The sequence below is a fragment of the Rhipicephalus sanguineus genome, chromosome 5 (assembly GCF_013339695.2).
Source record: "Rhipicephalus sanguineus isolate Rsan-2018 chromosome 5, BIME_Rsan_1.4, whole genome shotgun sequence".
NCBI lineage: Eukaryota > Metazoa > Arthropoda > Arachnida > Ixodida > Ixodidae > Rhipicephalus > Rhipicephalus sanguineus.
The window spans coordinates 25,183,737-25,198,213 of record NC_051180.1 but is presented as its reverse complement, the minus strand read 5'-3'; the positions used below and the strand labels follow the sequence as shown (position 1 = coordinate 25,198,213).

Genomic DNA, 14,477 nt, shown 5'->3' with positions numbered 1-14,477 from the left:
TTTCTCATCTGTTGTGTCAACGGCTATGATATTCTTCCTTGGGTTCACTCGAACCTCTTGAATAAGACCAGGGGCCAAGTTGAAGAAAAAGTCATGCAGCTTCTGCTTGGAGATAGCATTGAGGCTTACCGACACGTCGACAGGCACGTAGGCTACTGTCGTGATCACGATGTTGCTGTATATGACAGTCTCTTCGCTTGAGGACGATGTTGAAGACTTCCGTCTTGAACGACGATGTTTAGCAGGTATGAAGGCTTCCGAGTCATCCGACTTAACATCGGACTCGGAATCGGCAGCTTCTGATGCCACTGAAGAGCTGAGGCGCTTCCTTGCAGCGGGAGGTCTGTCCCTGGCACAAGACGGGTCCAGCACCATCCCCTCCATAGCAGGCTCTGGAGGGAGGGTATCCCAGCAAAGCAGGAGTCTTGAGGGCCAGTAGAAACAGCGCTGGGTGTTGCTGATGCACAAAGAAGCACAAAAAATGAACAAAACTTCAGAACTGGGAAAACACCAGCACAGTCACACAGAACATGCCGAATTGTTTCTTCGTCACCGCAGTGTTCACAGGCGGTGGTGTCGGCCATCCCTATGCGGAATGCATACGCATGGGTAAACGCGACGCCCAGCCATAATCTACAGAGAATGGTAGCGTCACCTCGGCGAAGTCTTGATGGCAGTCGAAGGCTTAACGTGGGATCAAAGGAGTGTAGTCGTGTATGCATGAAATGTGGCTCATTCCAATGTGACATGATGCATTGGCGAGCGAGCATGCGGAGCTTCCGAGCAGCGTCTGTCCTACAAAGAGGTATCGGCAGGTCGCGGTCCTCTGTATGGGCTGAACGGGCAGCTTGATCGCAACTAGAGATATTTTACATCATTGCTTATAAAGTGATTAGATAAGTGATATTACATCATTTTTCAATCAAGTGATCACAAAATTTGTGCAACGAAAGTAACGTGAAGCGATTTAGACATGTTTGATAGCAAGGCAGAAAAGTAATAAACCGACGTAGTGGAGACGTTGAGTACACAACTTTGGAGTCTCGAACTTTGAGTAGTGAATTCAACAGTCAGTAGGGACCCTATGCCTCTCGACAGAAAAGGGTCGGATGCTCTGCCCGAGTAGCCGCAAGAACGAATAGGTGCAACGAGACACAGATAAAAGAAGCACAATGGGGAGTGCAGTTAGAGGCAAATCAGGCGTCTCCTTTTTCGCCTGGTAAATGTCAGCAAGTGCACATACCCAGGCGATCAGGCGATGAAGAAGTTGGCTTACGATGACCTTTTCCTACTGCCGTGCTTTAGGATTCTTATAAGAAGCTTTTTTTTCTTAGACACGAGGCGCTATCCACATGACCCTCTAGATTCAGTGGGTAGGGCTTATGCGTGATTTTCGATATTGCGCGCATCTATATTTCGTGTCTACAGTTCGATTCACACTCAGAAAAAGATGAGGCGCCTTTTACTTATTTCAGATTGCTCTATCTTATATTAGGCTTTATTATAGGGCGCTTTCCTTCATCAGCATTTCATCTTCGTGCTACAGTGATCAGGTTACCTAAGTATGCTCTATGATGTCGCAAGAGACGGCAATGTCTTGACGACGACTGGTCATCTGAGAGGAATAGAAGTAAATCACAAAGGTGGCGATGCTATGTACACGTGTTCTCGGCACAGGCAACCAGAAACCGCTCAACATAAGGTGCATCTATTTGCCTGCACCATGCTCTCCTTAGGATTCTTGCATCTCCCCAACAGCGAGTTTCGTCTCACCGAAATAAGAATGGTATGGGTATGCTCCCTTTTGTATTCGCGTCCTCGTGCTGGCTTTCATCCACAATAGATCTTCTCACGGGTCAGCCGCAATTGAATAAAAGACGATTTTGAAGGTACTCGGCAAAATATTCACGATTGTGCTGAGCATATATATAGAACATCATCGCATTTGTCGGCTAGCCACTGCATTCGATATCCACTTATCTTTAAATCGCATTTCAGCTGTGAGCAGGAACTCTTTCTCAAAAGCGCAGTTCTTCTCTCTACTCATTTTTTGTACGTTCTCTTTAAGAGCAAAAGTAACAGGGAGGGCCTCTATTTCAAAATGGACGATTTGGTTGTTCTCTGTAGATTATTTCGCAAGCCGTCATGTGTCATCACTATTTAAAACATAGCGAGGAAAAATGTAGAAATATTCTCTTTTGCCTCGTTTCGTCAGGCAACCGGCTCTATTGTACTAAACCGTCGCGTGGAGTGAACAAGGCAAAAGCCTTATCGCATTTCTTTTATTTTCGAGTGGTTAATGAAGAACATTGCTGCCTCTTTGCACATTCTGTAAAAAAAAGAAAGAGACAAATTCTCAGAAAAGACGTATTTTGTTGACCATTTGAGCAAATTTCCGGTAGCCAGAAGGCTGAAGACGAACCGGATAATCTGCGCAATATTTCGCAAATGTTCTTCCATTAGCGTTCCGGAAGAACACTTGAGAGATGAAAATATGTACCAGATGGTTTCCAAGGCGGACGCACGCAAGTGCCCACGTTCCCGCATGTATATTTATTTCAGCTAAAACAATTTCCGAGATTCTTATGAGTTGTGATGGGGACGTTGTGCGGCTCGGTTCGAGGTCGTAGGTTCAATTCCAGCCAAGGCGGCAGCGTTTTTTATGGGAGCGAAATGCAAATACGCTCGTGTACACAAAATTAGGTTTATATTGAAGGACACCACGTAGCCAAATCAATTCAAAATCAATTCCCACCGTGCGTCTCGGATCGTGTTCCGGCACATAAACTCGAGATCTTTGTTCTTCAGTTTGTGTAGCTTGACTGTACGGCGTTTCATCTCAACCACTGTGAATAATAGGGCTATTTGAGTGATATTTTGTCTGCAAATGCAAAATCTGTTTAATTCTTACCCTGTACACCCATTTTGATGATAATAAAGAGCACAGGATGCGGAAAACACAGTATCATCGTGGCAACTACTTAAATGACCTCTGAAATAACTTTTGACCTAAAAACTGAACAAATAAATATTGAAATCTCTATCGAACTGCAGTTATGGCATCAGTTCTCCCTACTGTTTCGCAATTAAGTTATTAATCCACCTTAATGTATTGAGGGGAAACCGGGGTTCACCTCAGTACTTTCTATGTTATGAAGGAGGAGGCTGAATTGAGTGCACTTATGTATGCAATCCGCACACTTCGCCTTGGTTTCGACATTACACAAGTTGCATTCGCCCACACCGGTCCAGATTCCTAAATCCCGATGAAACTCATCACTCATCGCATATTCCAGACTCAGCTGCCTGCCTCTGCACCGTCTCGCCCACGTGGGAGGTGGGTGCATGTACATGCGCTGAATCAGAGATATAATTAGGTTGGTCTGAGTAACTTTGTATCCAGTGCCGCAGATTGCTCTGGTTTGATGTGTGTTTCCCCACCAGGCAGCATATTGGCTAGAGCAGACGACAGATTTCTCTCATAGGTGACCGGACAGACTTTGCAACGATTGCGCCATCAAAGAGATGTGATTCTCTCGCTTCTCACTAACAGCGCAGATGAAATTGGGATGTGCGATAGACCCAGTAATTGCTCAACAGACGATGGTTTGTGTTGGTATGGCTCTATCTACCCCGGAGCAAGCGAACGAGAAAATAAAGTGCAAAAAATGTGTTATTAATAGGGCGCATGACGTCATGCAGTCATCGGTGTGTTACAAGCCTCCGGTGATTAAAAATAGCCGCCTGCAAATTCACCATCTACAAAATTCAAGAATAACCGCTGAACTACAAGCCTACGGTGTCATTTATTCCAGTAACTGCGAACAATTGTAGCCGTACGCTGGAATTTTTATTGATGTACAGATACCCTCGTGATTGTTTAAACTCTTTAAGTTATTTCTCTTGCTGCTTCTTTCATTCCACTCCAGACAGGGTTGCAAATCGCCATATCTTTCATTATCTCGTTTGACCTTTCACTGTCTTGCTGTATCTTCCTCTGGACATTATAAAGTATGTCGTTTCGTTAGCGGTGACAATCTAGACAGCAACTTGCATTGGTCAATCACATTTGCCGTCTCACTCCATCAAGTCACTTTCTCACATCTTGTAACTTCCGTACGTGCGTGACACAAACAGTCTACCATTAGGGAAACGAGGGACCTCCCGCAAGCGGGAAAAAAGGAATCTAATGCCGAAGTACACTTACTCCAGCTCACTCGAGCATCCTGACTATGGTAAGTATGTGCGCGGGGCTGACAGCAAAACATTGAGCAGCCAGAAATGTCCTGCTTTGCTCGCGAAGGGGCGAGCAAAGCGACACGAGGCAGTTCAAAGTCCATCTACCAAGCCAAAGCGTGCGCAGTGCGCATGTCATTTGTCGAGTGCAGACGGTGGAAACCATTCGTCTTCGGAACGCAGTAACTTTCGCTGTGCTTTGCTGATTCGAAGGGCTGCTTTTTCGACTACCGCCACAGGACATGAAACTCACTGCAGCCTGCAATGGATCCTTGTCGTTGATCACTCATTCTTACCTGACTTGCCTGCGGGGATGCGTTCTCCCTTTAATGATGAACTGGTAACGCGAAGCTGTAATCATAATCCACGCAATAATGTTAACTTGCCACCAACACTCTAATGTTCACCTCATGTTCATGTAATACCAATTAGATAGTTTACGAATGAAACGCTTACTTAACCTTATTTTACGAATCCCCATTACACAACTGATAAAGAACCTTTTCCTATCTACTCCGTCACTAGCACAATTATTGATCGCTTATCATGAATCAATCTGCTTCTTTGATTCTTTCTTTGGAATGCGCGCTGCTACGACATTGCACAGCATAAGCACTCCATCCGTTTCTTTCTTAGAAAAGTGGAATCAATATGCGACGGACATAAAATAGTACGTCGCTGCAGAGAACTGCGCTGCTCGTGTAATTTTACGCATCGAATTAATACTCATAATTCGACCATCATGTACACTGCAGGATGATGTGGGCAAAGTAACAACAGAGGCGACTCATTAGTACGATTGAACGAAGAAAACAAATGTTGCGAAAGAAAAGAATAGGTCGTTCCAAATGGCTTTCTCACGTTTTTAAGAGACGCTGCTTGCGAGACGCTGTTGCAAGCATCTGACGCTGCTTGCGAGCATCTCACGCAAGGAAGTTACTTATGAACTTAGTGACACCAGTCTGATTGATGTGCACCAGTTTGCTTAATCTCATATTACGTTTGTTATATTTTTTTGTTTGTGAAACCCTTTGAAGCGCGCTATTTCTTTTTATTGTCACCACATACACTTAAATTTGAACAAAGAATATATAGCGTACTTTCGGTCATGGGTAATTCACTTTCCTATCTTGTTTAACGTGATAAGCTTTACCGACCACATGACGACACTGCATTACAAAACATTCATTCTGATTCACGCTTCCACTAGCAATTCTTATTACGCAAAATTTATGAGCCACGCTAACTCTGAGTTATTTTCTTCTTATTTAGCTTACAATTCTGAATCAACTTCTGGTTCCGTTTGATTCAAGCCATTTAGCCTTACAATATTCTCTTCACTCCATTTCGCCTCACTTCGTTTTCTTGACAACCAGCCTATGGGGTGAGCATAACGATGCAGAACTATGGATGGTACTATCGATACTATCTGTAGGTGAGTCACTATCGAACTATCGGTGGCAAAAAAGCTATCTCTATAGTGCTGTTGATAGTGAAACCTACATATCGATAGCATAAGATCAACCGCGCGATCTAATTGCAGCATAAGCTTGGTTCCCCAAGCATGTGGTATATGGTGGAGCAGAAGTAACAAGCTAAAGGCAAGAAAGTTGACACGCTCTTGTTCTTTCACCAGAATGCTTGGCTGAAAATTGATAATTAAGTTCAACTGTGCAGCTTTATCTGAAAGGAAGCCATTACATGTGGTGGAACTGCACTGCTTCAAATTTATATTTCATTTTGTGATATCAAAATAGAATATGAAGAACTAAGTTTGGTAATTGTAAGGTGTAAACTGGTTACTTTTGAATATGAGTTTATTAATGTACAGTAGGGATAGAAAGAAACGCGAACAGTTTGCCATCTGAATTCTCTGCAGTTTCGCATTTCTTTTAAAGCGATTGTAGCCTGCACGAAAATAAAAAGCCACTAAAGTCATCCATGATACAATCAAAAACCGTTCTAGCATGTTTTTATTGCCGCCAAGGTCAGAGCGTGACGAAAACAGCGCGCCGTACTGTTCACGTTTCTTTCGATTTCTTTCGTACTATCGATTGCACTATCGATAATACTATCGATAGTTTATACATAGCAGTACAATCGATAGTTTCTTTGCACCATCGATAGTTTAAAAAGTAGTATCGATAGCATCGATAGTCAATTTGCCGATATTTTTCCACCACTAGGTGAACATACAGATACTAGGTCTATATACAGTAAAAAACATTCAATCAGAAACACATTTACAATAACAGAGAGCTGTGCTAGTTGGTAAGTATTCATACTGAAAGCCAGGGTGTGCAAACACGGACACAAAAGAGAAGTCAAGGCACTACAAACGCCATGGTGCCTTGACTTTATTTGTGATATCTTGACGTCCTTTTTGTATCCGTGTTTGCACGCCCTGTCCTTTAGAATTGATAAACACATGTTAATTCCGCGATAGGCAGTCCGTGACAGTGTTAGTAAATATCCTTCCGGGGTTTTCGCGCTGGGGCACGAACAAAGACGCACAAATTCATGTATTTAACGCATGCGTACATTTCCGGCATTAGGCCTCCTTCCCCCCATCCCTCCGGAAGAAGACACAAAAGTCACGAGGCGTTAAGAGTTTGTAATGATTTAAGAAAATTACGACGAATGAAAGTAAATCTACACTGGTTCCCCATTACAGGGTTCATAACTGGAGGAGCTACGCACCTGCTTAAATGGGTGTTGTTCCCCGCATCCTCTGTTCACTTAACATACCTTGAGCACCATAGAACCCCTGATGTCGGACTCAGCTCGTTTCGTCAAAGTACTACCACAAGTATAGCACGGAACACTGCATCTGGCCCTTGTCTTTACGTCCAGCCACGCTACACTTGAAGTTAAAGTTTTAAGGAACTTGATACAATTGAGCGCAGACCAGCGTGCAGCTCTATTCTCTCACGCTCCCTGGGGCGCTATCACGTAATCCGATTATGCGCATGTCGACCTGCTGGCCCGTTTTAACGACATATTTTCTGGCGCGGTTTGCGAGGATACTGATGAAATATTGTGCTGACCACTTTCAGCACTAAGGACTGGTCAGAGTGCAAAGCTTCAGTCGCAGAAGTGTTGTACCATATTTAAGAACTAATCCATTTAAAACTCCCCGTCTTCCTCTCAACTATTCGAGAGTCGCTCCCGGTCTGTACCCTCCCTTTTTACTGTAACTTACTTCTTTTTACTAGCAAACTGTCGTGCACGAGTAAACGCCTTGTGCGAAAGACAGATAGGGGGCAGGCCACGTCCACCTTCGAATTTCGAAAGATGCGCCGCAGAAGTTGTGACACCCTTCATTTGACGTCCTCGCGAAGGCGACCAGCGGTCCAAGCGTAGAGCGAGCCGATATATGAAGAAAATCGAGCCTCCAATTCGTAAAACAAGGGTTTATTTATGATAAACCGCAGCCCGACTCCGTGGGTTGCTGCTTTAGCGCGTGCTTCGAGTCAACGTTCCTCTTTCTCTTCTTCGATATTTTTCCAACAAAACTGCCCCGCGCACAGAAGTTCACAGAGGGTTTGATTCCAATGGGTAAAGGTGTTGAATTGGCCGTTTAACGGTATTCCCACCCGGTAGTCTCAATGTGCAGGATCTTATCTTGCCATCTTTTCCTTTATGAAGATCCTCTATTTGCACGATGTTCCATAGTTGCCGGCGCTTGTTGGAGTCTTGCAGAAGAATGAGGTCGCCTTTCTTAATTCGGTCAGACGAAGTCGTGGACTTGGGAGTTGGTATTGTTCTCAAATCCGAGAGGTACTCTTTCGACCAACGCTCCCAGAAAGATCTTTGAATTTTCTCTCGTTGTTCCCAGATAGCTCCAAGGTGGTTACTATCGATTGTAATCTCGGCAAGATTTAGGTCAGGAAGTGCAGATATTCGCCTTCCAATGAGAAAGTGGGCCGGAGAGAGGGGTTCCGGATCTCGACAGTCGTTATAAACATATGTTATTGGTCGGGAGTTGATGACAGCTTCCACTTCAGTTATGGCAGTGTGTAGCTGTTTCTCCGTAAAAGAAGCTTTTCCGATGGACTTCTTCAACGCCAGCTTGACAGACCTGATAAGTCTCTCGTAAAAACCGCCCCACCATGGTGCATGATCGGCAATAAATTTCCATTTTATACGATTGTTCGCGATGTAACTACAAACTTCTTCGTTTCTCAATGATGTCCACAGTTTTGAGAGCTCTCTCTTGCTCTTCTTGAACGCTAAGGCGTTATCTGAATATATGACCGACGGAAGTCCCCGTCGCGAGACGAAGCGTCGGAAAGCATTAAGAAAGCTTGTGGCAGTCATATCTTCGACTAGTTCGAGATGAACTGCTCTAATCACGGCACACGTGAATAGGCAAATATACATTTTGGCGTAGCCATCAGAATGTTTAACATATAAGGGACCGGAAAAATCTAGTCCTGTTACTTGAAATGGTTCTGAAGCGGTCACTCTTTCCGGTGGTAACGGAGCAGCTACTTCGGTCATATGTCTGGCATTGAAGCGTTGGCATACTATGCACCCTCTAATGATTTTCTTGATTAGCTGCCGTCCTCTTATTATCCAGAATCTTTCCCTTATTTGAACGAGTGTATCCCGAACTCCTGCATGAAGCAGTTGACGATGATGCTGCAGTACGATAAGCTCGCAGTAGTAGTGATCCTTGGGTAAGACGATTGGATGCTTCTCCTCGTAAGATTTTTTGCTGAATTGTAGACGTCCTGCGACGCGAAGAACTCCATTGTCGAGGAAGCATGTTACATCCCGAAGTATAGAATCACGTATATGCTGAGCTCCTTTAGAAATGTGATCAATTTCCTGAGAGAAGGCTGAACTTTGGACCTTTTTTATCCAATACAATTCGGCGGCTTGTATTTCTTCGGCAGTCAGGGCCCCCTGTGATAAATCTTTCCGCTTCATCTTCGATACGAATCTTAGTACCCAAGCTGTAACTCGGTGTAATCTCGAGAGGGAGCTGTAGGTATGAATATCCAGAATTGGTGATTCGTTTGAAACGGAAATTTCCAACGATGTTGTTCGAGGAGTACGTTCTTCCGTGACGCTCAGTGGAAGATCTGTGGAGTTCAGAATGCGGTGTGGTGGCCATCCATTTTCTTTAGAAATAAGCCAGTTGGGTCCCGTCCACCAGACAGAGTTTGTTAGTAGCTCATGGGCGGATACTCCTCTCGTTAAAAAATCAGCAGGGTTTTGCTTTCCGGAGCAGTGTCGCCACGTTGTTATGTCCGTTTTACTTTGAATTTCCGTTACCCTATGTCGAACGAAATCTTTCCACTTGTGAGGATCCCCGGTAATCCAGTACAGTGCGATCATGGAGTCAGTCCAAAAGTGTACTGAAGTGATGTCCTCGTCCAGCTCTCGACGTACGTAGTCGTACATCCGCGCTGAGACTAGACAGGCTAGCAGTTCTAGTCTGGCAAGGCTTGTCTCCTTCATTGGTGCTACCCTGGACTTGCACAAAACAATAGTTGAACTTTTGCTGTTCGTTTGTCCTGTCGTTGAAATGTAGCAAACGGCACCGTAGGCTGACTTACTGGCGTCAGCGAAAAAATGGAGTGCGTATTTGTCGTCAGGTTCATGCGCTCCCTGTCGGTAGAACCTAGGTATTTCTATGTTACAAAGCTCGGGAAGTTCATTGCACCAACTCTTCCATTCGTGTAGAGTGTCGAAAGGCAGCTGTTCTTTCCAGTCAACGCCTTTCCGCCAAAGTTTTTGGAAACAAATCTTCATCCTTATTGTGAAAGGAGTCAACATGCCAAGAGGGTCGTATAAGCGGGAGGTGGTCTGTAGCATGAACCGTTTGGTATCGGTCCTTTGTTGAACGAATTCCAAAGCGTTTCCTGGGCTGAACGACAGTACGTCGGTGTCTGGATGCCAAACCAACCCCAGGACTTTCAGCACTCCAGTTAATTGTCCTAGAGGCAGCTCCGGTGGCTGTGTTGCTTGCGTGCTAAGTGCGCGTGGGTCGTTTGAAGCCCACTTGTGCAGTTTCATCGATGCACTTGAAAATATCTCAGTAGCTTCCGCACGCAATCTTAATGCGTCTTCGACGTATTCCGCTCCTATTAAAATGTCGTCAACATATATTGAATTCCGTAGCAGTTTTGTAGTTTCGGGGTAATTAAACGACATCTGATCAAGATGATGACGTATGGTTGCCGCTAAAAGAAACGGACTGCATGTCGTGCCGAAAGGTACTCTTGCCATGCGAAATGTGGCAAGGTTAGTCAATGGTTGACCGGGACTGGGCGCCTTCTCCAACCACAAGTACCGCAATGCGTCGCGGTCAGTGCTGTTGACACTGATTTGTAGGAAGGCCTTTTCAATGTCTGCCACTAAAGCAATGCGATGTTTCCTGAAGCGGAGAAGCAGACCTATAAGATCGGCATTTAGGTTCGGTCCAGAATGTAGGCTTTCGTTAAGCGAGAGTTCTCCCTTTTCATGGGATGAAGCATCAAATACTACCCGTACTCTCGTTGTGCGGTCCTCGCGTATCACTGCATGGTGCGGCATGTAATATACCGTACCCTCTGTTTTATCTTCTGTGACCTTCTCTGCTACACCGTCGTTGGTGTATTTGCGTATGGCAACATCATACTCTTGTAGCAGCTGAGGACATCTGCGAAGCTTCCGGAGAAGCTGATGTAAACGAGTCTCTGCGTTTGCTAGATTGTTGTTGTGAAGAATTGTTGGTTTCCATGGAAGCGATACGACGTAGCGACGATTCTCCATCTTGATTGTGCTGTTGAAGAAATCTAGAACTGGGTTTTCGTCTTGTGTCTTCGTGTGTTCCTGAGATTTTATTCCCATTATTTCTAAGTCCCAGTAGTTTTCCGTTGTAATTTTACAATCTGTCACTGCTTTTAGAACTATTGCCTCATTACAATGCGTGACTGTGGCGCAAGAGGCTACTGGCCCATGGAGAGTCCAGCCTAAAGTAGTCTCGACAGCTTTGAGTCCATTGTCCAAATTTTGTGTTGTTCCCGTAACAAATGACCAATAATAGTCACTGCCGATTAAGATGTCGACAACGTTTGGGCTGTCCGCTTGATCGATGTCTGAGAAGTAATATCCTTGTCGTTGAAGTCTGTCGATGACATCTTTATTCTGTCGTGGAATGGACTGATGACAGATATTAGTCGTGACGAGGGCTTCGATTAGTAGCGAATTTCCACTACGCTGTGAACTTAGAGTGACAAGTACGCGCTGGAAAGTCTTCTCTTCATGTTGTCCTCCAAAATATCCCACCGTAAGGCTCTCGTGATCTAGTACTTGACAACGTAATTTTTCAGCCAGTCGTTCAGTAACGAAAGTGCGCTGGCTGCCTCCATCGAATAAAACTCGAGCTAGGCATTTGCTCTCTTGGCTGGCTGCCCAAGCAACAGCTGTCTGAAGGTATACGCGCCGTTTTGAATTGTCGGCTCCAATCATTTCGAGTTGCATCGGTGTCGGTGATGCCTGAGAACCATTAGTCGGTTTCAACATCCGAGGGTCGCACATCGTTTCTGCGTGGCGTCGATTGCACTTCGTGCATGTAACATTCCTCTTGCAATTTTTCGCCAAATGATGTTGTAAAGTACAGCGAAAACATCGACGTGTGTTTAGGAGCCTTTTTTCTTTTCCTCGAGCGGAATCGGACAGTCGCACTTTTCTGTATCATGAGTGGTGGACTCGCAGAAAAAGCAGGGGTTTTTTTTCGGAACTGGTTTGGCAGATGAAGTTAGAGACTCCGTTGTTAAACGTTGACGGCGCGAAGAGGATGTCTCAGTAGTGCGAACCTCATTTACTTTAACCATCTTCGCGTCCTCTTCGACAGAAATGTGTAGGACTGATCGTTCGCGAGACTCTACTTCGGTTTGAATAAAAAACAGTAAAGACTGTATGCTCGCCTTCAGTTCCTGAGAGTGCTGGCCCGTGTTTCCACCTTGTCCTCTTTGCTGTGTACTTTGGCGTGCGATGGTCTTGTTGAAGTCGATGACTATGTCGTGTGGAAGCGACTTCAGGAGGATGGGGTAGAGCATTGCAAAATAATTGTCTTCTGGTACTCCGAGAGACTTCAGGGCACGTGTTTGGGACTGCACCGTGTCGTAGAGGCATCGCAGTCCTTGAAGGTCGTTGGAGGATCGCACGGGCTGTATGTCGATGAGTCGTTGCATGTGAGTTTGAATTATCACATCGGTCTTGGCAAATCGGTTTTTCAGAATGTCCAGTGCTTCAGCGTAGCAACTTGCAGTTGCCGGAAGTCCCGCGATGGCCAACGCCGCGTCGCCGGTCAGGACCGAACGTAGATAGGTGAATCTGTCTACGTCGGTGAGTCCACCGTTGTTGTGGATCAGTTGGCTGAACTGCTCCCAAAAGGGCGTCCACAATGACGTTTGGCCATCGAACTTCATGAGGTCGACCTTTGGGAGCTGGACGGCGGGCTGGTGCGTGCGTTGCACGGGTTCGGTTGGTGTCTCTGGTAGAGGCCTGTTCTGGGATTCGTGAAACCGACGTAACCGATACTTGAGCTTCGCTGACGTCGCTGTGGCTCGATCGTTGTATTCCACAACGCGGTCAAACTCTGCCTCCGCTTCCGTGGTTGATAACAAAGGAACGATGGCTGAGTCAGTGGCTCGCAAGTCGGTGTGAAGTTGCGTGAGGCGATCGGTGAGAATGCAAAGCTGTTCTTCCGTAACAGCGTCTTGGTCGATAGTTGCCTCAATCTCGTTGATAAGGCGCGTTAATTGCGCTCTTTCTGCCTTGCGCTTCAGCTTGAGAGCGTCCATGACTCGAATCCGCGTTGAGCAGCTAGAGGTCGTTACGATGAGACCGTGTACGTTGGAAGGCGATTACCTTGGGGCCATCGATGTGGTTCACTCTTGCGAGGGCTTTCGGCACCACTTGAAGAAAATCGAGCCTCCAATTCGTAAAACAAGGGTTTATTTATGATAAACCGCAGCCCGACTCCGTGGGTTGCTGCTTTAGCGCGTGCTTCGAGTCAACGTTCCTCTTTCTCTTCTTCGATATTTTTCCAACAATATATAGAGCGTTCTTCCAATCATCTCTTCAAGACGTCGTTCAAAACCGCCGTCGTAGACGTGTGATTGCGCCCGGTTAAAAATTGCGTCGCGTGGGAAGATTGTTGCGCAAGTCGACAGCAACGGGGTTCTCACGATGCTATTAAAGGGCGGTATCTCGGAGCAGGATGACTAAACAAGAAAGTTAAAGAAAGTGCTCCGTAGATCCTGGCGAGGAAAAGTACATACGCTGTAGACTCTAAGCCAACGAGTGATGCTGACATGTTAAAAAACATGTGCAACCAGGATGCTAAAAGTCACGCTAAAAATGTACATTTGTGGGATGATGCATTTAATACAAGCAGAAAGCTCTTTGGGAAATACGCAGTGTTCGCAAGACTTCGAAGCCTCGAAAAGAATGTAGACGTAGCGACGACGTCACAGTTTTCTCGTAATGTCGGCGGTGGCACGCCGCAGCGGAGAGCGATCGACGAGGACGGCGTAAAACGGTTTCTTTCATCACTCGCCGGCCTCAATGTAAGCGTCGCAAACGAGCGCTTGCTGGGCGCGAGATAAAAACGCGCTAAGCTAAACTGTGCGGGAAAATACGATGGTGTAAAAGCAGGTCTATAGCGCATTGCGAGGAAGGGCCCGTGGTATATAGGGCAGAAATCGTAGAAGTGTAGGGAGCAGCGGAGTATCTTATTGCTTGAAACAACACACTGCCAAGCCAAACTTTTAGAGGCGAAAGCCTTCGATGCCTCATCAAACGCGACAAGTAACCGTCGGCGCCAACACGAGTGATTCAAAAAATAATGATGTGCTGACGTCACCTATAACCTCATTGTGACGTCACATTTCAATAAGATGTGCGACATCATAGTGACGTCACGGGGTGACGTCATCACCAGACATCGATCGTCGCTTGGTCAGAAGTGAACAAAACTACGGGAGACGCAGAAAACTTCAAGTGCTTCCGGTCCCAGAGGCAGTGCAAAACCACGTTGGGAGCAGGAAGCTTCATGGGAGGGGAGGGGGGAGGGTGATCAATACAATCGAATGAGAAGACAAAGATGACGATAGCTTTGACCTTCGAGTCGTCTTAGGTCAGGGCATAAGGGACCAGGTGACTCTTAACAGCGAAGCTGTTTAAGCTTCCGGTAACTTGTGCTCCGTAGTAAAAAAGCTGTCATCATGATGAACCGGTAC

At 45.7% G+C, this 14,477-nt stretch overlaps 1 protein-coding gene across 1 annotated transcript; it reads right to left on the bottom strand.

Annotated features, from left to right (window-relative positions):
* Positions 1–271: 271 nt before the first annotated feature.
* On the bottom strand, positions 272–13,037 carry LOC119393799 (uncharacterized). Its single transcript, XM_037660964.1, has 2 exons — positions 12,159–13,037; positions 272–457 (listed from the first exon to the last, which is right to left on the bottom strand). Exons 1-2 carry the CDS (start codon positions 13,035–13,037, stop codon positions 272–274), a joined length of 1,065 nt encoding a protein of 354 aa, XP_037516892.1.
* Positions 13,038–14,477: the final 1,440 nt, after the last annotated feature.

Bases quoted from the DNA above. Each gene is read 5' to 3' on its own strand.
- LOC119393799 (XM_037660964.1), bottom strand. From the start codon at position 13,037: ATGGACGCTCTCAAGCTGAAGCGCAAGGCAGAAAGAGCGCAATTAACG. The intron at 458-12,158 runs GCGAGCATACAG...TTTGTGCATCAG, and splicing joins AGCACTCTCAGGAACTGAAG to CAACACCCAGCGCTGTTTCT.